This window comes from Alexandromys fortis, unplaced genomic scaffold, assembly GCF_014885135.2.
Source record: "Alexandromys fortis isolate MF-2015 unplaced genomic scaffold, M_Fortis_MF-2015_v1.1 scaffold_5, whole genome shotgun sequence".
Taxonomy (NCBI): Eukaryota; Metazoa; Chordata; class Mammalia; order Rodentia; family Cricetidae; genus Alexandromys; species Alexandromys fortis.
In genome coordinates, this window is record NW_026067924.1 from 19,321,188 (window position 1) to 19,349,068 (window position 27,881).

At 40.5% G+C, this 27,881-nt stretch overlaps 1 protein-coding gene across 1 annotated transcript in view; it reads right to left on the reverse strand.

Moving 5' to 3' along the window:
- Vps41 (VPS41 subunit of HOPS complex) overlaps positions 1-27,881 on the reverse strand; it is a 133,809-nt gene that overhangs the window by 71,180 nt on the left and 34,748 nt on the right. The window contains exon 5 of the mRNA XM_050142241.1: positions 7,473-7,547. Within this exon, the coding sequence (XP_049998198.1) occupies positions 7,473-7,547 (75 nt within the window). The remainder of the gene's footprint in view (positions 1-7,472; positions 7,548-27,881) is intronic.

Consider the following 27,881-nt stretch of genomic DNA (forward strand, 5'->3'; position numbering starts at 1 on the left):
GTCATATATCAATCTGTTGATTTCATTGGTTAAGTTATAATAAACCAGCTGCTTGGCCTCATGGCTTGGAACATAGATGGGAGGAGTAAACAGAATAGAATTCTGGGCGGAAGAGGAAGTGAGGTCAGACTCTGCTCTGCTCCTGGAGAGACCCGACAGCTCTGCTGGAGCAGAGACGCCATGCTCAGCTCTCCCGGGTAGACACGATAGCTCTGCTCTCTGAGGCACACGCGATGAAGATGGATGTAGGCTAGAATCTTCTCGGTAAGCGCATCTTGGGGTGCTTACACACATTATTAGAAATGGGCTAGTCCAGGTGCGAGAATTAGCCTGTAAGGGCTAGAGTTCATGGGCCAAGCAGTTCTTTAAATGAATACAGTTTGTGTGTTGTTATTTCGGGCGTGAGCTAGCCAAGCGGCTGGGGTGTTGGGGACGCAGCCCCGCCGCTTCATATTTCAACAGATGGCGCCCAGACGTGTGGACAACTGAATCCACAAAAAGCCTCTACAAGAACAAGCCTTAACCACTAAGCCATCTCTCCATGTCCAGCAGACTGGTTCTAGTTAGTTCATACTCTTACCAGAAGAGCATGAGAATTGGAGGAGTTTCCAGAGAGCTAACCTATAGTGTTAGGACCCCTACTTACTATCCCAGCACTTGTGATGGGTTTGCTCTTTCTCTGGTCTTTAGAAGAATTTCTTCTATACTTTTGTTGGAATTCACCATGAGACCATTTGCGTATTCCTTTGGTCTGGAAGTTTGTATCCCTATAATTTTCTGTTGAAATCCAATACCCAAAGTGATGGTCTCAGGAGGGAAAGTCTTTGGTAGGCTGTTCCCTCAGGAATGGGATACCAGTGCCATTATAAAGGGAATAGAAGGAGTAAATAGGCACTTTTGCTACCTGCTTTCTGCCACTAAGGAGAGAGATTCATCTCTCACACCAGGGGAGGACTGTAGAAGTATCCTCTAGGAAGGCATTCCTCTCCAGACACTGATCCCAGATCGTCAGATCCTCAGAGTTGTGAGAAATAACTTTCTGATGTTACAGACTGCCCATGCTAAGAGTATTCTGTTAAATCAACAGTCTAATGAGACTTCTTTATGTGATTTTAATAACAAATTCATTTTTTGTACTGATGAAGATTATTCAAATTCATTTTTTTTTCTTGCTTTAATGTTGGTAAGTTGTGAATGGATGATTAAGTTCCAAGCAGAGAATTCTCTGAAGAGACAAATTCACACATTACAAAAGTTAATAGTTGATCCAGGTGTGGTGGACATGCCTATGCCTGTAATCCAATAAGCAGGAAGATGAGATATGAGAACTGCTAATTTGAGGGCAGGATGGAGCTACATAAACAGATCTTGATTCAAACAAGCAAGTTAACCAAATGTTTGTTATTCCCCCCCCCCACGAATTTTATGAAAATTACTAGAGGCCAGCATCAGCAAGACACCATGGATCACATAGAACTCTCTCATTCAGAGCATGCCCATTCCAGGCATGGTATCCACATGCCATTGCCACCTCAGCTCTTACTGTTGGGAGGGTGCAAAACCATTGCTTTTCTATAAATTCCTGAAAATGACACCTCTGAAGCAGAACAGGGAAGCACTGTATTCAGCAAAGCAGTACACTTAGGCCTTTACTTCGCCATGGGGAAGCTTGATGGAGACCAGCAAGTTTTCACACAGTAAGGCAGGCCCTGTATCACTGAATTGTAATGGAGGAAATCAGCAAGCAGTGTCTCCATAGGGATGGACCTCAGTGTGAATGCCTGCTGAAATAGGGAGCCAGCTCCTAACTCAGTGTCTTTTCTTCTCAGCACAACATCTTGACAACACAGTCCTGGGTCACATATATCAACTCTTTTAACAGACCTTAACTCTAAACCTTTAACAGACCTTACCTCTGATTATAGGTAGTTAAATCCCTGAAGACTAATGGCAGGCTCATCCTAGAGAAACTAGATCTCTTTTCATGGGCTGAGGTGGTAATTTTAATGATTCACAACTGATAATGTTCAACCTGGGTTGAGGATCTTGCTCTAGACTGCTGCTAGGGATGCTATGGCCCACACCAATGTGCTTGTTAACGAGATGATTCTGCTGAAAAACTAGAGACTCACCTACTTCCATTAAAAACAAGAGCTGTGACCAGAATCCAAGTTTTCCAAAGCCCATTCTTCCCTAAGATAGCATCACATCAGACAACATACAATCTGCAATTAAGGAAAGTATGTTTTCTCATAAAGTATAAGAACAGAATAGAATAGCAACTTTGAATAGCTGTCAAACTACAAAGTAGCTGGAGTCTAGTCAGACCTAAAGGAACATGCACAGGAGGTAAACTAAAGGAACAGACTGTTCATTCAAATGGAAATATGCATGACATAGATGTGGGTGTGATGTAAACTGTCTGCTGAGGAAGACCAGCAATGTCAATGACAGCTCAGAGTTCTGACTTCTAGAAAGAACAAGGTTAAGATAGAGATTATAAAATTAAAGGCCACAACGGAAAGTATTCTTTTGAAAATGCTATTATCTAGACCAGGTCTAATAACCTGCTACAAAAACTTCTAGGAGAAGGGGAGAGTTGGGGGAGAGGGAGGGAGGCACAAAGAGAGGCTCTGACTGAGAATGAATGAATGAACAAGAATTCCTCACATGCATCTTAGTTCCTCAGGAGTTCTGATGAACAAACACCCAGAGAGCCACATGAGAATCACACAGATTGGAACATATACTTTGCCTACCCTTACAAATAAATAGGAAAGTGTGAGATTAACTTTAGCATGGAATTCTACTATTTGCAAACTGTAACACAAGGCAGCAGCCTGCTACATATACAGGAACTATGACTGGAATAGCAGTCTCTGAGCTTCCAAGTAACATTGGGTAAAGAGGCAGGACAGGACACTGTTGTAGCTAGCATTTTATCTTGGACAGTAAAAGGAGAGATTATTGTTGCCCATCCTATTCATTAATGCAGAACCCCTGAGATTAAAAGTTATCATTAAAGAAGCTTCCACTTCTCTCTGGCACAACCAGCTTCACCAAATTCCTCAAGTCAGAGGTCTAGTTCATCTGAGGGTCTTACTACTGGATATGAGAAAGTGACTTATAATACCTCCATACAGGTTAGTTTCTGTCAGCCTGACACATGCTAGAGTAACCTGGAAGGAGAAAGCCTCAAGAGAGGAACTACCGACATCAACTGGGCTGTGGGGGATTTCCATGGCTGACGACTGATGTGGGACCATTGAGCACACTGCAGACAGTGCTAGCTCTGGGCAGGTGCCTGGGTTATAGACAAAGCCAAGCTAGGAAAGCCACGAGGAGCAGTCTGGGAAGCAAACCAGTAAGCAGTGCTCTCCTGCAGTCTCTGCTTCAGTTCTTACTTCCAGGTTCCTGGCTGAGTTCCTGCTCAATAGTTCCCTCTATGATAGACGATGACACAGCCAAAGAAGCCCTTTCCTCTCCAAGTTAGTTTTGGTACTGTTTTTATCACAGCAACAGACAGTAACTAATATAACTTCAAAATATAAAGTCAGGTTTGTCGAGAGTCAGAAAGGCCCTAATCTACTTGTTAACATGGTTCTTGCTAAGACAGATTTTTAAAAAAAAAAGCAAACAGCAACATTCTTGATGTCCTAAAAAATGCAGAACACCATTCCAAAGTCTCAAAGGGAAAAAAAATACATTTAAACATGTCTTCACAATACTCAGACGTCAAAGGAAAACCCAAAGGCTATTGGGAAACCTCAGCAAGAGGACACACATCTCTGAAACTACAGCCGAGTGACGAAAGAGGATAGTGACTGGCATTAAAGAGGTTAACAGCTACCATAGGGGTCTCCTCTACCAGGTACAATCCCAAGTCACTAAAGGTAATTTTCATAGTAGGAGACAAACTGAGTCACAGAGAAAAACAGGCTTACTTAACAAACATAAAACACAGCAGTGTAATTCAAATTTGAATCCCAAGACCACACTGCCTGATACCTAAAGAAAAAGTAAAACTGCAAAATGGCATACAAATCTACACCCAAAGTGGGGGAGGGGAACGTTTGAGGGGAAACCAACAGGCAAAGCAATTAGACAAGCAAAGAAGTTGCCCACCTCCGAGAAATGGAAGGACAAGACCAACATAAGAGCAAAACAAGTATGCGGGTGACTCAATCAATACATCTGATTTCTCTTACAAGCTATGCATTTTTATGATAGTGTGTGTCCATTCATCCTGCTACATGCAAAATTTTAAGTAGAAAAATGGAATTAGGGAAGAGTCCACACTGCAATGACCTAGTATTGAAAGCCTTGAAATTCACAGTTACTATCCATCAGAGTTGGGATTTTCGAGTTTCTTGTGTGGGCTTCCCTTTTGCACATAATCTGTCTGGGGCAAGGAAGATACCTGGGAAAGCAGGCGGTGCACCACCTTAAGACAGCAGAGTGAGGTCCAGACCAGGCAGCTGAAACACAGCTGCACTCTGCCTCTAAGCAATACTGCCTCCAGCTCCATATTATTGAATTTCTTTGAAGAAATGAAAACAAATAGAACTAAAGTAATAATCAAAATTATAACTGAAGCAAACGTATAAACTTTCCTGAAATGAAAGCAACTTTAATAACTCAAAAGAGTTACTGTGTTGAGATGAAATTAATGACAACAGATAAGAATGATATGTAGGATAGCAACTGGATTACAAAGGCCATGTTTATTATTTTTGTTTTTGTTATTACTATTATTATTAGCCAAGCTATGGAGGACAAAAGTTGTTTTTAAAGATTTCTTAAAGAGCAAAAGCAGGCTGACCAACAGGGATGCTGCAAGTGTCAGAACAAGCAGGCATTCTCTCTAAAATCTGGAAGAAAATCTTTCAACCTAGAATTTGTTTTGTTAAATCAGTATACTCTATATGAAGTCATCTTTCACAGGTGAGAAAATAAACCCTATCCTGAAAGTTGTGTATGAATCCATGCCACCAAAATGAACCTACAGACACAAACGCTTTATATAGCTGTGAATCTCAAAAGCAGAGCTCAAACACAGAGAAGCCATGAGAAAGAACTGAGCACAGACTAAATATAAGTAAACTTCAACCAACTATTAGAATGACGATTTTAAAAACCAATGCAAATATCAAAGATAAGCAGTGAGATAAATACAACTATTAAATATGAGTCCTAATAAACCAATGAAAACAAAAGCCGTGAACAGTCACTGAAAGACACATTTGACCTCAGGAAAGTCCTTCTGTTCTTATGGCAGCTAACCACTTCATACGTCATTTTATACAGCCTCCCAATTTTCACAACACTGACTACTGGGCAGGGTTGACTTACATAAAAATATGTACTGGGAGATTTCTTTATGGTTCTATTCATGCTTTAAAAAAAAAGATAAGTGGGGGGAAAACACTTCAAAATACATCATGAAACTACACAAAAACAAGACAGATATACATTTTTTCTAAACCAGGAAAGATACTGTTAAAGGATGCAATGGGAACTCTCAGGCCATCACATTACAGAGCAGAGGAGTAACTGAAAGATTCCACTATAACACATTACTAATAATTCAACAGTGAATGTGCTGGAATCCCCAATGAATGTCTCTAATTGGAAAACTGAACACTCTTACTTGCCCAGCTAGTTTAAAAGAAACTGCTACCTGCTAATAAATTCAGAAATAATTAGTCATTTAAGTAAAGAAAATTAAAATGAAACTTTCTTTCCAAATATATGCACAAAAATGTTTCAACTGTGTAGATAATTCTTTTCCATTTCCACCCAAACCAACACTTCCGTTAACTCTTTCTTGGAAATGTGTTCATCTCAGAATTTCACAAAGGACTATAAACTTGGACAGTACTTTCTGAAAAGTGATAGTATTCTGTGTTTCAAAAGGCTTCAGGGCAAGAAGAAGCTGAGATAAATAAAATGCATCTGTGTATGTCGAGAGGATTTGTGTTGCTCTTGTGAAAAGATCGATGGGGGTAACACTGTTGATAGAGATGGGGTAGCACTATTGATAGAGATGGGGTAGCACTGTTGATAGAGATGGGGTAGCAGTGTTGATAGGTAGAGATGGGTAGCAGTGTTGATAGGTAGAGATGGGTAGCAGTGTTGATAGGTAGAGATGGGTAGCAGTGTTGATAGAGATGGGTAGCAGTGTTGATAGGTAGAGATGGGGTAGCAGTGTTGATAGAGATGGGGTAGCAGTGTTGATAGGTAGAGATGGGGTAGCAGTGTTGATAGAGATGGGGTAGCAGTGTTGATAGGTAGAGATGGGTAGCAGTGTTGATAGGTAGAGACGGGGTAGCAGTGTTGATAGGCAGAGATGGGGTAACAGTGTTGATAGGTAGAGATGGGGTAACACTGTTGATAGAGGTGGGGTAGCAGTGTTGGTAGGTAGAGATGGGTAGCAGTGTTGATAGGTAGAGACGGGGTAGCAGTGTTGATAGAGATGGGGTAGCAGTGTTGATAGGCAGAGATGGGGGCAGCACTGTTAATAGAGATGAGTATATCCTCTTTTGTGCTGAGTATATTGTTTTTAATTTACTCATCTTAATGGCCCATTGAATTCAGAGCACTAAAAATATATAAAATTAGATTAGGAAATCTCTATTCACTAAGGAATACATAAACTTACATAATGATTTTTAATGCAATCTCTTCTTAAACTGATATTTTAAAGAAGTGGCTTAAATATTCTGCATTAGGATTTTATCACTGCAAGTGAACATTAGAAAAGACTTCCATCGACTTAAAAACAAAGAAGATATTCTTGCAAGTGGAAAATCAATCATCACAACCACTAAATGTCACAGCATACCATCAGCAAGAAGCACTGATAGTTGTTAGCTCTATGCTGCACCAATGATGTATGTCCTTGGTCCAGGAAGTAGGTGCCAGGTTTTTAGAAAACTGTACATATATTGATTTTACATTTATTTAATGTGGCCATTGTAAGACACTTTATTCTTCTGATAAACTATGATTGCTTATCAAAAGATTCTATAATTCAAGAGTAACATTCATAACTTGTGTTTTAAAATGAAAACCACCAGCCCACAGAAATCATGCCCACAAAATCCAATTTTGAGGATTTATGGCAGAAAAGCATTAAACTACTGTCTTGCAGGAACTGCAGACTAGTCACTGGAGTCAGAGTGGCACAGCAGTGATGATTAAAGGGGCGCGTCACCCTGCCACAGCTGTTAATCAGCTTAATACTAGTTAGGTTATTGACATTCTTGTAATTACTTTTCCTAAGGCACATTTGGGCAAAATATATTTTATTTTAATTATGAGCAATCAAAAGCAAGACCAATACTGAAAAAGAATAATCAAGGCTCTCTGCACACAGATGTAAAGAAGGCAGAGAGCGTCCAATCACTTGCATGGGTAAAACCCAGCAGTCACTGCCCAACCAACTGTGCCCATGAGCACTGTGCACTTACCTTGCCGTCCTCTGAACACACTCCCATGTGCTCTCCACTTTCATCCAAGCTAATCTGGTTTATCTTCACAGGACTCTATCAAAGACAAACAAAAAAATGGAATGGAAAACATTTCAACAATCAGATACCTTTAGTCTTTGTAAAGCTGGCATAACATGAATTGTTTATCAGCTTCATGAATTAAGGTGTACTTTGTTCCGAGATGAACATATTACCATCTAAAATACATAAAACAAACAGCTTTGTTCCTACACTCAGTGGGAACCCAGAAACTCATAAGCACCACAACTTTTCTTTCATATACCTGGAGTATAGTGTACCCTTAAATTTATCTTTCACAACCAAAATCTATTAAAAGAACAAGACAAACAAAAAAATTAAGAATGTCTGTCAGCACATAAAATCATTTTTTGCTTGTTTTAGTTGGCTTTATCAATCTGTTTCTTCCCTAATGAATAACCAGATTAACATTTCATTTTTACTCTATTCAGGAAAACCATAGCCTACATCACATTGATTAATTTTGCATCCCTTCTCCTTTTACATAATTTCAAATTTAGTTTATTTTCCAAAGATTAGATTACAATTGCATTTTAAATCTCTATATAGCTAATTGTTTACTTACTAAAATATTTACACAGAGGTTTTTCTAATAAAGTCAAAATCAGTGACCACTGGCAGCATCACACAATAGCTTTTCCTTTCATTCCTAAATAATGACAAGTTCCAAGTACCTTCCACAAAGCTCATTGCAGCAAACCAGGAAATAGAGTGAGTCCATAGCAGTTAACAACAAAAGAACACATGTGGAGTTTAAAATTACCCCATTTGCCTTGTTGATGAGATAAAGGGAAATGCACAAAACGAGTGCTGACTCTTCAACAGGGAAGTATCTCGTCGTCATTAAGGAAAGGTCAGGGCACAACAAGACCCCCACACTCTACAAAGGCTACATACTGACTGGTGGCTGAGACAAGTTCCCAAGCAGTCTGGCTACAGAATCCTTTCACATCTGGACCCCTAAATCACCAGGCAACACTCTGAAATGCAGTCCAAGAAAACTCAGCTAGCTCTAAAAGTTTCCAGTATGTTAGCCAAGGAAAAGGTCACTGAAGACAGGTGGTCCACTGTAGAGGAGAACGAACTGACACCCATGCTAAAGACCCACAGCAGAAATAAGAGGAGGCTCAGAGTGCACAACTGTGAGAAAGGGCTGACGAGAAGAACTGCACAGTCAGTAAGGAAAATGCTAAGACAAAGAAAGGCTGTCCTGGGAAAGCACTGAGCAGAGCATGGCTACTGGGCTGAGCACCAGCCAGAATGTCAGGCCCATAGCATTTTGGGGATAAGCAATTCCTCAAGTTGCTCATCTTCCATTCAGATCTTTCATTAAACATTTTTATATCCATTTTATACTTGGCAAGTATAAGCTATATTATACTTTAACTTTAGGCATCTGTTATGACAGCCAACCATGGGTGGGTGTAGTCTACTTTTTCTTCCTCTTATGAATAGAGCACTGTCCACAAGTGACCAAAGAAATAATATTTGGGGCCAGCGAGATGGCTCAGCCATTAAAAAGGCAAGGGTTATAATAAAAACATCAAGATTATATTACTGAAAAATAAATAAAATTAAAAGTTCGGTTCCTAAATCATAGTAATGCATATCAAAGGTTTGAAAACCATACATGACTTACCGAAATGCAGTCACCATATCTTCCTATTATGGAAAATTCCAGGGGACAGTGTATCTGACACCTCCAAAACTAAATCTAAGTGCTGAACATAACCAATGCCAAGACTCTATTATAAGACCTTTACTGCAAGTTATAAATCAGAACTAGATCTTCATTGCATATAGTGCCAAGTTTGGTACACTCTACTCCCAGATTTTTGTTAGTCCCTGAATCACACTTACCAATCCCCAAAATGGGGTCTATGCTTTATTAGATATCCAATTTTTTTTAAGGAGGCTGAAGAAATGGCTCAGTAGTTAAGAGCACTCACTACTCTTCTGAAGGTCCTGAGTTCAATTCCCAGCACCCACATGGCAGCTCACAACTGTCTTATGCCCTCTTCTGGTATGCAGATGTACGTGCAGACAAAGTATCCATATACATAGATATCCAATTTTTGAAGAAAGTGGTGAGCTAAGGAGAAGTGTCTCCATTTCACATAAGGAAAAATGAAGCTTCAGTTTTTCTGTGTGATCCAAGGCCTACTACCTAGCTAAAGAATCCAATGGTATCTCAAGAGCAGATCAACCAAATTTACCATGACACACCTAACAGAAACTGTACCATATTACAAGGAAAAAAATAACACCTACAAGGCAACCGACAGCCTATTAGCAACAAATACCTTAAAACTTTCCAATACTCATTGATTCAATCCCCTGACTACAAATAAACTTAAGTCTTTCCCTTTAGTCTACTGGGCAATTTAGCTGATCTCTATAAAGTACTTATTTAAACCCTTTTCACATTTTTCTCTATTAAGATATTTCTTGGAGCTTGAGTGATAATGGCTTGGGGATTAAGAGGTCATGATGCTTACAGAGCACTCAGGTTTGCTTCCAAGCACCCACATGTGATTTTTTTTTCTCTTCAAAATGGTTACTGCTTTATTCATTGTATCATTACCTTGTGTCATCTCAGAAATCATTTTATTTTCCTGCAAGAAAGGTACCAGTTGAGCTAGACCCAGGTATGAAATAATTTGTCCTTCTATTCCCAAAGAAAAACGTGCTTACCATACTGTGTAACATGAGGGCCTGCTCATTGGAGTTTATGTCCTGTCCAGTTCCCCACAGCTGGCAAGCCCCAAAGAAAATCACAGAGATCTCCATAAGTTATAAAACTGATTGGTCCCATTAGCTCAGGCTACTTATTAGCTCTTGTAGCTTATATTAATCCATTATTCTTATCTATGTTAGCCACATGGCTCGGTACCTTTCTCAGTGGGGCAGCTCACATCTTGCTTCTCTGGTGGTCTGGGCAGAACTGTGGAGGGAGCTTCCTGCTTCCCAGAATACTCCTGTTCTCATCGCCCCACCTCTACTTCCTGTATGGTTGACCCACCTATACTTCCTGCCTGGCCAATCAGCATTTATTTAAAACATGATTGGCAGAATACAGACAATTCTCCCACACCAATACTGTAGCTATTTCTCTTTTTTTTTTTAGATTTATTTATTTATTATGTATACAATATTCTGCCTCGATGTGTGCCCGCACGCCAGAGCAGGGCACCAGATCTCAGTACAGATGGTTGTGAGCCACCATGTGGTTGCTGGGAATCGAACCCAGGACCTCTGGAAGAGCAGCCAGTGCTCCCAACCTCTGAGCCATCTCTCCAGCCCCTACTGTAACTATTTCTATACAGAGACAACTTTCTGAGATTTTAAGTGAGTTCTCTCCAGCCATGTTCCTATCAGTTCCACATTGATTTCATTAGTAAATCTGCATATAGCATGTCCTGGCATCTTGGTAAGACAGGCCAGTCAGAACTTGCCATATTGCCCTTGGCTTTTCTCAAGCACTTGTCCTGCCATTTCTGCAGCTTCTCTTCTCCTTGGCACTTGACACTTCTCGTTTACCGCGTCATCTGCTGCATGTTCGCTAAATTACATATTAATTTCATGATTCTTTGAAGAATGAAAAACTATAATTGTATAAATACCTTCAAAGATCAGAATAAGAAAATGCTTCTCAACTTACTTTACTTGGCCTGTACAAACCCACAGTAACAAAATTAGTAAGTACATCATGGGGAAAGTACAATCATGGATCTAAATGGAAAACCCTGAAGAAACTATAGCAAAGCCAGCATATACATTAAAGACAAGTGTATTCAAAAAAAAATGCAACTCTACACAATTTTATATATTAGTAAAAAAAAACAATTACAGAACCATTTCAACAGATGTAGAAATTGTCTAACAAAACTCAACATCCATTCATGAAAAAAAAAAGCTTTAGTGGAGAAGAAACCTCCTCAGCCTCATAAAGAATATTACATACGACTAGCAGGTATATCCTACCATGATCAGAGGCTTTCTGTTATCTTTATGGTGCTGATTCTCCTAATCCAAGAACATGATACATTTTTCTATATGAGGAGTCTATGTCTCCACATGAAGCATGTCACAGTATGAGACATTGCCCCATATGAAATCTCTTCACATGAAGCATGCCCCCTTATGAGACGCCATCTCTCCATGAGAAGTGTGTCTCCACATGATACATGTCTCCATATGGAACATGTCTCCAGGAGAAGCCTTCCTCCACTTAAGTGTACATAAATATCTCTGAAAAAGCTTTATTTTTTCCTCTTAGAGTGCTGTTATATTCTAGAACAAGCCTTGATAGTAAGCATCTCTTCTTTACTCCTAACAAGCACAATCCAACCTCATTTATAAAATATATAACAGAAAAAAATTGTATTAAGAGGATAATGAAAGAAAGCATAGAGCGAAACCTTCACTACTATAAAGGGCAGAGCAGTGAAAAGAAAGTTTTGAGGAAGTGTCACATAATCCATTCCCATGGACTGGAAGCTATGCTTACTCTGTGACTATTTCATTACATAATTCCCATACTTTTCCTTTTATTGCTGATTTTTAGGTTGGAATAAAAGTAACGGCGTCATCATGCCATCTCCATACACATCTACCACACATTATTCTCCAAACCTTAAAAGATAAGCACTCAATTTTTCTAGTTAAGTTTTAAAAGGTGTTTAAAAATGTCTGGGATCATCATATTTGGTGGGTTACTTCAAGGTTTGTCTTTCCTTTTCCTTTTGTGTTTATTTTTGCCATTTTCCTTTGGTTATCCACAGCAGTTTATCAGTTGTACTGACAGTTCCAGAGCAGCAATACTGGAGATGCGCTGCCTTTCCCTCTGAACTGCAACACTTCTCCCAGGGAAGGCCCATAACATGAAGGTGCCAAGGAAAATTGCAAGGGTCGGAAAGCTCAAGGTGTCACCAGATTTCCAAGATCCACTTTCATGGGCCAAGCTGCCTGTCAGCTGGACAAGGGACTTCAGGGATGCAGCATCTGTGCATCCTCACCAGGAAGAGGTGATCTTCTCCGTGAGGAGGCCACCTTTGAGTAACCTATGACCCTGTTGTAGCCACATCAATTCACTGGCCACCAGCCTGGACCGCACTGGAATGGCACCTTTGCTGTTGATGCCCCAGGAAAAGTCACAATGCTCCCTGCAATTTGATGTGGATTTTAAATGTTTTCTATTTTACTAATTTCTCACTACTTTTCATTTTATGCCTAAGAAGAAGATTGTTTACTTTAATTTCCCAACATATTACTGAATTGCTCAATAATTATAATTATTCATCCATTAATTACACAATGAAGCATTTTCCTTATTGGCATTTTCTACAAACCAAAACCAAGTAAATATGTAATTATAATGATTATTCCTCTCTCTCTTTTTTAATAAACTCACATTTCATTCTGTTTTAAATCTAAGGATGGCAAGGATGTCACAGAGGTCCCCTCATCCATACAGAATGTTTTCCAAATGCCCAAAGGATGCCTGAATGTACTAATAGTACTGAACCCTATATACAAACAAGGGGGAGATGGTTCATCTGACAGCCGAAATGACTACTAAGAAGCTAACAGGTAGGTCATGAAATACGTGATATGGTAAGGGCTGGCTAATGCTCCAGGTAGACAGCAAGGCGTCATCATGCTCAAACAGTGCACAATTTACATTTTGTGACTTGCTTCCGCAATTCCCAATCTAACGTTTAGACCAGTGCTTTTCAACCTGTGGGTCACAGATCATTGCTGGGTGTGGGGAGGGTCAGGGTCACCTAAGAGCACCGGGAAATACAGATATTTATAATTCATAAGAGTGGTAAAAATTACAGTTATGAAGTAGCAGTGAAAATAACGGTCTTATGGTTGGGGTCACCACAACATGAGGAACTGTATTAAACTGTCACAGCAGTAGGATGGCTGAGAACTACTGGTTCAGACAGTTGGCCATGGGCAATTCATAGAGAGCAAAGAATAACAGAGGACTCACCTAATAATAAGCCCTGGTGTGACGACACTTTGTTTACACAATGTACTTTATATATTTACACAATTTCTTTTTGTAATCTATGATACCATAGTTTTAAATATTTCATACTCTCTATGTTAGGCTTCTAGTTTGAGTATGAAATGTCCCCCACAGGCTCATGTGTTTAAACATTGATACCCAGATGGTGGCACTGTTTGGGGGAGGCTGTGGAACCTTTTGGACATGAGACCTACAGATACAGTGCCTTGGAGATTGACTTGAGGTTTACAGACCATAATCTGCTTCCTGCTTGAGCTTTGTCTGCTTCCTGATTGGCTCCATATAACAAGCAGCTGCCTCGACAGCTCCTTTTCCCATGCTTCCCTGCATGAAGGACTGCATGTACTCTCTGCATTGTGAGCCCAATACAGTCCTCCAGTAAGCTGTCTGACAGGTGTTCGCAGCAGCTATGAGGGAAGGAGCTAAAGAAAGGCTCAGAGCATATTGTTTTAATAATGACATTTATATTATTTAACTACTATCCATAAATATTTATTTATCAAGCCATTAGCAATATAAAATGCTTTCAAAATTTCACAATACAAGCATAGCTTTTGTCTATTTCTCCTTTAAGTTAAAATAAATTTATACTTATTTTAAATTCCCTATAATTCAGTGTTTCAAGGGTTTAAGAGTTAACTTTTAAATGCAACCGAAAGGCTACGCTTCTTAGGTCTGCTCCTCTACCTTCAGCCGTAGGTGTGCTTCTGCTGTCACCATCCTGGGTTTGACCCCGATTTTAAGGTCTATTTCTGTCCACATCATCTTGATGCAAGGTTCTTAATGCTGAGACTTTCTTGCCCTTTGTGGGGAAGGATGCTGGCACTGAACACAGGCCCTTGCATACACCAGGCAAGAACTGCATCTCTACCCCTTGTTTCTTCAAGACAAGGTCTTGGTCTGTAGCAGACTCTGACCTTAAACTTATAATCTTCCTGCCTCACCCTCCCAAGTTAAAAACTATTTCACTTCTCCCTATGCTAAAAAAATGAGGTTTTGCCACTTTATTTTTATCTTTTATTATATTACTCATAGTCCTTACTCTTTTATTTCCAGAGTTAGGTGCTGTCTACTTTTAACTAAAGATGGATTTTTCCTTGGGCCAACAGCTCACAAAACAAAACAAAAAAAATGTAGACTTATTAATTATGAAAGCTCGGCCTATAGCTTAGACTTGTCCCATTAGCTCTTACAACTTAAACTAACCCATTTATATTAATCTATGCTTTGCCACGTGACTTTTTACCTTTCTTCCATCTTGCACCTGTTTCCTGTCTGTGTCCTCTGGCATCCCTTGCACCTAGATTCACCACCCCTTCCTCTCTTCTCTATCTGTCGGGAAGTACCACCTAACCTCTTCCTGCCTAGCTACTGGTCATTCAGCTCTTTATTAAACCAATCAGAAGGCACCTTGGCAAAGACACACCTTTACAGTGTACAAAAAAATTATTCCACAACACTTAATTTCTTAGTGAATGCCTTTAAACGATACTTGAACTATGCTTCTATGAAAAAACAACTGGAAAAGTACCGGCTTGTTTGATAGTTCTTGGGTAACTTAAAATGAAACTGGGAGAGAAAAGCTAGGAAATCTACCAAGGAAAACTACAATCTTAAACTCTACAAGCAAGAACCTAGAACTGTTTTCTTACTATGAGATCAAAACTTTCAAAATAATTTAAAAGACTTTATTGCAGGTTAGGGATGTTTATTATCAGACACACTGAAAGAGGTTTGTAGCTTATTGCATCTGAAGTTTTCTTTAGAATGTTCTTTGAAAAAATGTGAAATTTTGATTCACCGAAATCAAAAGCAAACAGTCAACTCACAAAAGAAATACTACGAATGAAAGGTTAAGGACTATTAACCTTCCTCATGACAAATGTACACCCGAGAGCTCAAGCAGTGGTGTTTACATAGGTAAGCAGCACTCAATTTTTAAGTATCTAGTTGGTCAAAGACACTTACAAAAATCACAATCCAAATTTGATTCTCAAAAGGTATTTGAGAATATGTATTGGAATTATTTAAAATATATATTTTTACTTGAACCAAGAAAAGGTTTTTTTTATGGCAGTTATCTCGTGCATAAGACCGAGAAATGGAAACTATTTAAATTTCTAGAAGTTTGGTGATTTCATGTTTGTACAAATAAAGCTTGCCTAAAGATCAGAGGGCGGAGCTACCCACTAGCAAACTATAGAGGTCTGAAGGTCTGTAGAGAAGGATAGGAAATGATATGGCTGGGCAGAAAGAAGAAGTGATAAGGCAGGAGGAAACAGGAACTCGGTCTCTTTTCGGCTGGGAATTTTGCGAGGTAAGGTGTGGCTGTGGCTTGCTCCTTGCCTCTCTGATCTCTCAGCATTTTCCCCAATATCTGACTCGGGCTCTTATTATTAAGACCCATTCGAACTTGTGCTATAAGAAGCAAGTAGTCTAAGAAATGATAAACGCTAAAATAAATATTTTTAAGTATCACGCAGAAAGCATTTGGCTTCATTCAAGAGCTGGCTTCTGGGAGGCTGTGAGCATCGCAGCTGATAAGGACTAATAGAGCAGGGGAACGGCCTCCCTTGCCGCTGGGGATGCTGCCACGTCCAACAAGTAGATACAGTGACCTTTCTTGGTCAGCTGACACCTGTGGCAGGAGGGTGTCACGTACAATCTTAAGACAAGGGAAGTTCCACATCTGCAGCTGTCCCAGGCTGTAGCTTTTGACCTTTACTTAATTTTTGACATGGATCCCTTCTGTTTGTCTTAGGGATTTTTATTTTTTTAATATTTCCCCCATTGCTAGGATAAAACACACTGACAAAAGCAACTTAAGGAATAAAGGGCTTGTTTTAGCTTATAGCTCCAGGTACAGTTCCTCATGGTGGGGAAGTCAAAACAACAGACTCAAGTAGCTGGTCACATTATGTTCACAGAAGCAGAGAACAAAAATGAGTTCTGCTGCTCTGCAACTTTTATTGTCCAAGATTCCTGCTGGGGAATGGTACCACCCATGGAGCGAAGGCCTACTCACTTTAATTAACACAACCAACATAATGTCCCACAGACATGTCCAGAAGCCATCTCCTAGGTGGGTCTCAATTTTGTCAAGTTGGCAATTAATACTAACCATTGTACCCTTAATAAATGATCACACTTGGTATGCCCTTATCTACTCACCAAAGAAGCGATGAGCAGACATGGTAGCCTGGAAAATGTACTCTTAAATCTCAATGTCTGGTTACCATTTTCATTTGTTTATTATTTATATAATCAGAGGCAGAAATTCCCAAAGAGTAGGACTGGATATATTTGTTTTTTTTTTTAACGATATCATTAAATGTAAAAACCTGAAAAGATGGATAAAAAAGGCTGATAGCCGAAGTTTAGATCCCTAGAGCCTATATAAATTTCAGCAGCCCACCTGAAATTCCCAGTGCTTAGGAAAGCAGAGACATGACTCGAGCAGGCTGACTAGCCAAACTAAGATTATCAGTGAGCAATAGGTTCAACTGAGAGACTCCTCCTGAATAAATAAGGTGGAGAGAAATCAAAGAGGACTTAGGACGTCATCCTGAGGCCTCGAGTGTTTGTGCACACACATGCATGTGCAGCAGGGACACACATGCACCCTTACACATGCAAACACACACATCCATTTACACCACACATACATACACAAGAGATATTACTAAGTCTCACCTTTCTATACTTTGCAAATTTTCTAAAAGTAGTTAGTATGTTCATAAGCAGAGATAACTATCTTTAAAACCTGGCTAGCTAGGAAACTGATTAATTTAAAACAACGGAAACCAAGCATCATTAGCTTTCACCAGTATCACACAGGAAGGAACTACCACACATGGTTTATGTTGGTGATCACTAGTACCATTAGCATTTGCACAACAATCCTGTAGCATTCTGGAAACAACAAACAAGTGAGCTACAAATGTCTGTAAACGGCCTGTACCTGGCATGCCATCCATCATCACTCCTCTCACACAGGACAAAGGTCAGGCATTCTTGTGCCAGCTCCACACACTGCAAACAGCAAAACAAGAAGGCCGCCAATGCCCACGCTCTCAGGCCAAGACCCGCAGGCACAAGACCCTGTGTTTATCCAGAATGGGGGAATTTTTTTCCCTTTTATTTAAGAGCTGAGGAAAGGAAGCGTCATATCTAAAAACATACCTGGGGACATGTTTACAAAGGTGGGATGCTGGAATAATCACAGAAAAAGAAGAGGGAGCAAAGGAAAACAGTCTGGAGAGAAATGGACTCAGCTGCGCTCTCCATTAACTACGACCTTATTCCTAATGGAGACACGTTTGGAATTCTGGACAATATGAGTGAGTTTGTTCAAAAATCAATAAAGTCAAGCTGACACTATAGAACATACAAAAATGTTTCCTTAATGGAATGGAAAAAAAAAAGAAGAAGTTCAAGTAGACAGGAGGGGGCAAGGACCAGCACACACCTTCTAAATCTAAGTTCACTACATGTGGTGCCAAGTTCTTAAAGAAAAGGCAAAATTACTAACAAGTACACCTCATGGGACAATCAATTACCTAACGTAAAATACTTGAAATGAATACACTTAGTATGGATTATGCCAGTTCTTCAATTAGGAATAAATCCGTGGTCATTTTAAAAAGCTGCTTTTAATGGTGTTCTTAGTGGCAACCGATTCCCTAGACGCTCCTCATCACCCCACCTTACGCTACCCGTCCCCCAACAGTGAGCTTAAGAAATCAATCTGCTAATGTATAATTTGTAAGGCTCCTCTGACTAACAGATGGATAATTGATCCCTTTACAAATGCTGCATCCCCACAGTCACTGAGTGGAATGAATAGGAAAAGAAGGCAGGCCCTTCTCCTGCTCTCAGAGATGCACTGGCTAGAGCCCAACACCAGCATGGTTTCCAGGGCAGTTTACTGCCCCTTAGTCACATCTACTGAGAAGGTCGCACTAGCATTTCACGTGAGAAAAGCAAATGCCCCTACTTCCATGCGACGCACCACGCCCATCTGCGCTCTATAAGCTACCATACAGTTCGTGAACCGGGCAAGGGGCTGGAGACTGAAACACACAAAGACACACAGACAGAGACACAGGTCATCCTTGAAACAGGAATGCTCCAAGAATGCCCCCTTTATTGTGTCCAGTGGCAGCTTATATAGGGATACCCACACCCCAGCCAAACCCACCAGAAATCACTCCCCTGCCATCAGGAACTCCTGTGAGTCTCCTGCTCAGAGCAGCTGCAAGCTGTCTCAGAGCAGAGGAAAACAAGTTGTTTACAAGAAATTCAGGATCTGGGGAGTTCACAGCTCCCAACACTTCCATAGTTGGGAAAAGCTGGTCTCACTGTGTGTTTTACTGGTGGTAAGTCCCGGGGGAAGAGAAGGCATTTATCTGGACTTCAGGAGCCAAGGAAAGCAGACCTGGCCATAAGTCTACAAATCACAGAACAAAAACTGCATTTATTTTCTCACTGACTTACTTAAAGCCAGAAGGACACAACCTTTAATGATAAAACTGCAAATCCAGGTGCCACCAGACTGCATCTGAAGCAGTAAAGCCTTCTTTGTTCCAAGGTGGGGAATACATTTAACCGCAAACAATCTTGAAGTGAGGTATTTTGTGAACATCTCCAGAAAAGCTCCAAAGAAATACAGGATCAGTAAAGGCCAAAGAGAAGATGTAAAGGATCCAGCTGGCACTTGAGGAAAGAAAGCCACACATTCACTGTTCAAACTCTTGTCCCTGAAATCACTCCTGGGTACCTGGGCAACTGGCAGCCATGCCTGCTTCTAATGCCAGGTGCTCTCCCCAAGAAGCACAGAGGATGAAACAGTCAGAAACTACAGCAGGCTGACTGCTTTGTAACACATAACCTTGCCCACCACTATAGTAGGCGGACTGCTTTGTGCATCCTTGCTAAGCACTGCTTCCCTTCCGTCAGTAATAACAACCACACTCTATACTTGGAACTTACAACAATAAGCAATATCAACAGTGCTGAATGGGAGAAGAAACAACAGCACAGCCTCTGGCTAGTTATGGTCCTACTGACAAACATGTTTACCAGGACACTATGAAATCATGAACTCACTAAATTCTGTTCAGGAAAAATTACTTAATGACATTTTCATTATGAAAAAATGGAAAAGGGGCAAAGATTCCAATTAGCATGTATAACAAATATTAGAAGTTGAAAATATCCTGTTCCTACTCTGCTTTAGTAATATTATATGATACAGATAGATGTGTAGGCTTTTGTGTAAGGCACACAGTCCTTTGGGGGTTTGCCCAGTAGTGGTAGAGCTAGACCACTTAGGAAAAAAAGTCTAAAGAAGAGAGGGAAAGAATGAATTTTGTTGTGATGTTGTTTTCCTAATTTAAAAAAAAAAAGTTTTAGAGACTGGTAAAACTTGAAAATAACTTTAAGAGAAAGAGCTAGCCTTGTGGCCCTTCCAGAACCAAGTGTCAAAGTTTCAAATTGGGTGTGACTAGTTGACAAAGCTGACAGTCACTGTGGCCATCATATCCCATAATACTCACTAAACTTCTCAGTTAAATGGATATATATGCAAGAAATGCGTTTCTGAGGTCCACCTCTCTAATAACACTGATGGGCAGCTGAGGACAATCGGGCTGGAAGAGAAGCTGCTATTCTGCAGAGGGAAGAGATGCTTATCAGTAAGAATTCCTTCCAAACTGAGAGCAAATTAGAAAGTAGCAAAACCATCCCAATGGCCTTAAAAAAAACAAATAAAAGAAAAAACCCACTTTATTAGAACTTTTTTTCATTTTGAACAAAAGAGATAAGTGATAAAATGTGATATGGTTCACTGTATATTACATTTTAAATTTTCATATAATACCTAAAATATTCCTTTTACTTCACAACCAAGTAAGTATTCATTCCCTGCTATCAATGTATACTTTCAAGAGTGTGCCCTTACTTATTTAAAGCAAAGCTAATCTGAAGTGGAAACTCTACAGCAGTGACAAGCCAAGAACACAAATACCTCCTCCCTAACAGTATGAATGACAGCACGCCTCTCCTCTCACTGGAGGTTACACCAGCTGTGCTCCAGCTGTGCTCCAGCTGTGCTCCTCCTAGAGCTCCCAGGCGGCACAACCCACTGACCTGTAAGCAATCTTTCCCCCAGTGGCTCCTGGGTTTTATAGCTCATCATAACCAACCTCAACACTACACAATTAATGCAAATAATAAAGAAGAGATAAAATGCAGAGTTCACTGTTCACATACATGTCTCCAGGCAACCCTAAATATTTTCTCCTTTCCTTGGTAAAAATGCTGTCTAATAAGGACGACATCTGATGTGGTTTTATTTCTTCTTTACATGCTTCTGTGTGTGACATGTGCATGTGTGCAGATGCAGGGGTGCCCTTGTTCTTGCATGTGAAGGGCAGACATTAGCATTGGGTGTCTGCCTCTATCACTTCCCACCTTAGGTTTTGAGATAGGGTCTCACTGCACCTGACCAACAACCAGAAAGGATCCACCTGCTCCTGTTCTTGCCAGAGCAGAGGTTATCGGCACACATGGCTACACCCAGCTATTCCATAGGTGCTGGGACCAAACTCCGGTCCTCATGCTTGTGCAGCACCTTCTATGGAATACTCCTTTACACTGTGTGAGAATATGGCACTGTGATTGGTTTACGAAAGAAGCTGACTGGCCAGTCGCTGAACAGGATAAGGTTAGGCAGGAGAGCCAAACTGAGAATGCTGGAAGGGCAGAGTCTGGAGTTGCCAGCAGATGCAGAGAGAAGCAAGATGGGAACGCCATAGAGTGAAACGGTACCAAGTCATGTGGCAAAGCATAGATAAGAAATATAGGTTAATTTAAAATTTAAGAATTAACTAGTAACAAGCCTGAGCTATTGACCGAGCACTTATAATTAATATTTAGCCTCTGTGTTGGTTATTTGGGAATTGGCGGGTGGGGGGAAAAGCCCATGTACACCTTCGGTGGCATCTTTGAGTGATTTGTATATTAATTTTAATTAGCCACTTGAATATGACAAGCCTGTCCTAATGTCTTAAAAATCAAATCACCTTTTTTTAAAAAAAGTGTCCATGACTTGAACTAATATCCTACATATACATGAACAACAAAATCCATGTGGCAATCAGATGAATGGAAAAAGGCTTTAAGAAGAAGTTGTTTTGTCTGAAAAATAAAGAATGTGACTCTACCCTCTCATGTCACTATATCATTGCTTTTTTTCTTCTTTCTAGTACTGAGATCAAAACTAGGACTCTACCACTGAACACATTACCAGCCCTCATTGCTGTCTTAAGCTGTTACTGACCTTGAATTGTTATCATATATGAGAATGCTTAAAAACTTTTTAGTGGGCAGTAAAATAGCTTTAAGTACTGCTCTTCTTAGCTTTAAGAATGTCTTCTCCTCAAGAGCTTTAATCACACCCCTATAAGAACACAGGACTAGATGTGGGTGCTGGAAACTTGGAAGGTCACAGGCTACCACCTTTAATAGCTTCCCTGGCCCCTAATGCCTTGGGTTGCTGCCTCTACCCAATGTTCAAGACAAAGAGCCTTGTGAGCATGTCTGACTGGGAAAAGGCTCAGACCTTACTGCTCTGCACTGCCAGGACACTGCAGCCTCTGCAGAGCTGGGGCGCAGAGCAGCTTTTCACCTGCAGAAAGACTTATTAGATGGATGCTCCTTGTCTAAATCCTGACAACCTTTAAAAGAACAGTGGGGATTTGGAAGGGATTGCCCTCTAAGAAAGTCGTGTACTGCTGATTCCTAGACCTTTTTGTGTGAAGTTTCACCTTCTGCTTATGTCTGCTGCATCCAGGAACGGCAGTAGAAGGCTGCCTTTCACACAACACCAGACAGTAAGTAACCTTACACCCACAGCCTCTGAACACTTCCCATCTGGGCTATGACACCACTTTTTTGTTGTTGTTGTTGTTGTTGTTTTGGGTTTTTTTTTTTTTTCGAGACAGGGTTTCTCTGTGGCTTTGGAGCCTGTCCTGGCACTAGCTCTGTAGACCAGGCTGGTCTCGAACTCACAGAGATCCGCCTGCCTCTGCTTGTGCTGGGATTAAAGGCGTGTGCCACCATCGCCCGGCTTATGACACCACTTTTTTAGGGAAGTCTTTGGTTCTTTCCAATCCAATCTGGGTTTTCTAGCTATACGTTCATACAGAACTGCATTCTTTTCCTTCTTTTAACCACAAGCTAGACAGACATTCACCATCTGGATACAGACTGCTTCAAGAAAGAACAGAAAAGTCCACAGTAACGAACAAAGCAAAGGGCCTTGCCCTTATTAAACTATGAAGCTTGGCAGGCCGTTCAGCTTGAGACCTACCCTGCAGTCGCCTCTGCCACAGACAGATGAACAGCAAGTCCAAACCTGAAGCCTATCTTCCCAGAGTCTACATGGTCCACATCTTCACCATACTGCTCTGAGACAATATTAAATTTCCTAACGACTCAGATGAACATCTTGGATAAGCTGATTCTAGTTTCACCATGGTACCTCAAATGGTTGTCAGCAACAGTACATCTGAGATAAGAAAGAGATCAAAAGGCCCTGCTATAGAAGGCAAGTGAGTCAGGCAGCTGTGTAAGAAACAAATAAAAGCTTTTCTTCCTGGCAGTCACTCAGCCAATAAAGAATTGCTGAGAACACGCCAAATATGCATTGGTCCTAAGGTCATTATGAAGTGATCCTTATTACTAGAAAGCCACTGTGTTAAAAGGATAAACAGTTAAGCATTTATTCCAAACACAGATAAATTAAAATGAAATACTACTCAGTTTTTAATGCCAACATATAATATGTAAAGTATAATGAAAAATTTTAATTGAGCAAATACTTTCCTTGTTCATACACAAAGCCACCAAAAACATGTAAGAATAGCAGAAAAGGGAAGGCTGTAACCACACTGTTATAAACAAGTTGTAAGAAAACCAAATTGTTAGCCGGGCGGTGGTGGCGCACGCCTTTAATCCCAGCACTTGGGAGGTAGAGGCAGGCGGATCTCTGTGAGTTCGAGACCAGCCTGGTCTACAGAGCTAGTTCCAGGACAGGCTCCAAAGCCACAGAGAAACCCTGTCTCGAAAAACCAAAAAAAAAAAAAAAAAGAAAACCAAATTGTTAATGGCTTGATTTAATAAAACATGCTTAACTATTACTAAACTTCCTATAAGACACAAGCAGAATTTAAAAGGAACGGTGGGGGGAGGAGGGTGGACAAACCAGGTCTGCTCCTGAGGAGGCTGTAATCCCAGCCTCTCTGCAATAATCTAACGCATTACTTTCCAGATCCTCATAACTTCAGACCTGTTGCGGGAGGTCCTTCCGCCCCTCCAACCAATAGCTGCTGTGATACCAGCCCATTGGGGCGTGGTCTCTCTCCCTTTAAAAAAGCGGCTATTTCCTCTGCTCGCTCTCTTCACTTCCTGCTCCGCCGGAGACTAGACTCCCTTCCTGGTTATGCAGATGGCTGTTGTCTGAGACGGTGATCTGTAAATTATCCCCTTTAAATAAATAACACCCTATTAATCATAACTCCAAACTGGTGTGGCCTTGTTTGTGACTTACGCCTTCACAGACCAGCTGGTCCAGAGTGGGGACTGCACTATGAATACCTGTCATTACTTCGCTGGCAAATTTTGAGAATGTTTGCACAAGGAACAAGAAGTAATTATTAAATGAATATCAAATACATATTCTTCTGCCTGTAAACATTAAAGGCAATGTCACAGAGATGATGGGTCACCATTTCCATGAACAACAACAGGCAAGTACATTCTACCTAGCGCTAGCTATAGTATGGACTACAATTCAGGAGAACACTGTGAAGGCCAACCGCAAGTCCTGCATGCTATCCAGAAGGGCAGCTGGATTCCACTGAATCTGGGAGCCACTTGCTTGCTGTAATGAAAGTCCAGCATCACTCTGGGAAGATTACTCGGGCAGCTGTGTGAAGGACGGATTTGCAGAGACATGAGACAGGGAGATCAGTTGGGCTTTACTGCAATAACCATGTGAGATTCAATAAAGGTCTGAACAAGGCTGGTGGCAATCTGAAGAACTAGTGAAGGGGAGAACAAGATAGAGGACGCCTCAGAGAATGGACAGAGAACAATGGGGCAAATGACAGGGATAAATGTCAGAGACAGAAGTAAACACTAAGGCGTAGAAAAGAGTGGAGTCTTCTGATGATGCTAACCAGCAGCAGAAAAAAGAATACTCTTTGCAGTTAGGCAAAAGGAGATTTTTTTTCTTCTTCTTCTTCTTCAGCAATTATATAAAAATAGAGAAAGAGAAGCTTTACCTTATAGGCCCACTAGATCCCAGGGGAAAAGAACATTTGCTGCCTTATTAAAAGGCCTTTAGCAGGCCCTTTATTGACAACAGTGCTGTTGGCCTGTGGCACCAGAATTCAGTGCAGAAAGCATGGTGCCATTCCTTCAACTCCAACAGGAACCTGCAGTGGTAACATCTGCATACACCACACAATATTGTTACTTTAAACAATAAGTTTGCATAGATATAAACAGAAATTGGCTGGGGGGTGGTGGTGCACGCCTTTAATCCCAACACTTGGGAGGCAGAAGCAGGCGGATTTCTATGAGTTCAAAGCCAGCCTGGTCTATAGGGCAGGTTCCAGGACAGTCAGGGCTAACAAAGAGAAATTCTGTCTCAAAAAACCAAAAAGAAAAAAGAAAAGAAACAGAAGTTAGTTTTAATGTCCAGATGCGTATGGAGAGAGGTGGACACAGTGTTGTGGAGCTGACCATGTTCCCTTGACAGCTAATCTATACGATGGGTAACACTGTCTATACAGCCCACCCTTCTGTTCTCACGATGCCAAAGGATAGATAAATGCTTATGTGAACACCTTCTGATAACCAGTCCTTAGCCTGGTGATTCCCTGTTTCGAAGAAGAATCTATCACCCTGTCTAGCTCAACTGTGACAACCCGAAACCCAGACACCCAAAGCTCAAATCTCCCCATTCCAGCTTCCATGGGTTCTCAGTCTCTCTCTTGCAAATGTGATTGCTGCTCCTGAGTCTCACCTTGCTCATAATCTCTCTTTCATTGAAATAAATGACTGAGCCCCAAAGAAAGAACCAGGCTGACAGTGCTCTGTCTGCAGAAGTAAATAATCCCTGGGTTTCAGGCAGCTAAGCTCCAGGCCACTACCCATCTCACAGCACCGTCATGTTTTGGAAAGTTAAAATTACTTCAACCTCAACTTAGAAACAGGCAAAGTTCCAGCATATTTCCTTCTGTGAAGAACTATTAAAATCTAGCTGCTGAAGTGATATCTACCCAAACACACTGATCACAAAAGGGTCAGATATTCCAGCATCCCTCGCTCTACACTTGACTCTAAATTAGACAAGCAGCCTGGATACCAAATGAATTTTCTTACTCACTTAGATGCATGGACACCACAAAGTTATCAAGGTACCCACACCTAATCCACAAACTTAAGATTATATTTAATGCAGAAAATTGGAAATGTGAGTTTCCTCAGCATCATTTATCAAAAGTTCGAATGTTTTCCATTTAAGTAAATCGCAACATTTGACACATCTCTTATCACTGAAAACACTGTGCTCAAATATAGAAAACAGGTTCTCTAAGCGCATGAGAGTCTGAGAGCTGTCAATCAGTCTTACATAAGAATTATAGGTGCTGGCACATTTGGGCCAACAATGCATCGTTCTGATCACATCAACAGATACAAGCCCTGCTTCCTAATTAATGATGCCACAGCAAAAATAGCAAACTACAGTCAACATCTGCTCTAGGACAGGGAGCAGCCACAAGTGGTCCGACAGTGTAAAGCATGGTTTCTTTGACTGAGGAGAGCTAGCTGAAGTTCTCAGACCTGACCCCCAGGATTCTTCCAATAATAACCACCCCTGATATCACACGTGTCACATGACAAGTAAGCAAAAACACAGGTAGAGAATCACAAATGTAAGCATGCATAGTTATTCCAATGTGAGAAGAAAGCTGTAAAACCCTAATTATCTGGAAAACTGTCTGATACATGGAATTTTTCAAATTTGAACTAAAGTATTATGAAACATTATGAGAAGTGCTGCCAGGCAAGGTCACGATTGTACCACTTTTAGAGTGTGTTTTATGAAGTTAGCACTGTTATGAAAACTATATGCTAAGCTCTTCAAAGGATACAAAAACAATTTGTGTAAAAAAGTAAATGTATGTACCAAGCAGTGTCCTAGAATAGGTCACAACAAGCGCTGAATGCTTTGTTATTGGTATTTAAAATCTGTCATGCCTCCCCTACCCCACTAGAGACAGATGGTGTAGCAGTTAAGAGCACTTGGAGCTTTAACAGAGCACCTGGGTTCAGTTCTGAGCATGCACATGGTGGCTCACAATATTCTATTACTCTAGTTCCAGAGATCCAAGTCCCGCTTCTGACTTCCTCACGTAACAGGGACACAGATGATAGACATAAATGCATGCAAACAAAATACTCATACACAAAAATAAATCTTAAAAAAAAAAAACTTAACATCTGCCCCCAGCAAAACATTCATCTTTTCATTCCACATTTATATAGTCACACAAAAAAAAAAAAACAGAAGTTACGAATACCTTTAAGGTGGGCATTAAACAGAAAAATCAAACTTCAAATATAACATATACTTCATCCTGAACACCAAAGTCGCAATCAAGTAAGCCTAAAAGCATTCACATAAAATATCTGAACTGTATACACTAAAAGAGATAAACTAATACACCAACAGTCAGTCAAGCTTCAATCACATTGGGCAACTCAATGAGAGGGCAAGACAATTCAGACATCAAAGAGAGATTCACACACAAAATTCTCACAAACTCCCAGGCATGTACGTTAGCATTATTCACTAATAAAAGCAGGATCTTTGGTTTTAATGACAGTTTAGCTAAACCAGTAGTTCTCAACCTGTGGGTCGCAACCCTTTTGGGAGTCTAATATAAGATATACTGAATAACAGATATTTATATTATGATTCATAATGGCAGCAAAATTACAGTTATGAAGTAGCAACAAAATAATGTTATGGTTGGGGATCACCACAACATGAGGTACTATATTAAAAGGTCATAGCATTTGAAGCACTAAGCTAGACATTCCACACTGCCAATTAAATATATGCGCAGATACGTACTATCTTAATGCTCCATTCAAAGTCAAGTGAATGTCTATAATAATAAATTTATACAAAGAGTATGTAAGTATAAACACATCCGTCAAACTAATATATA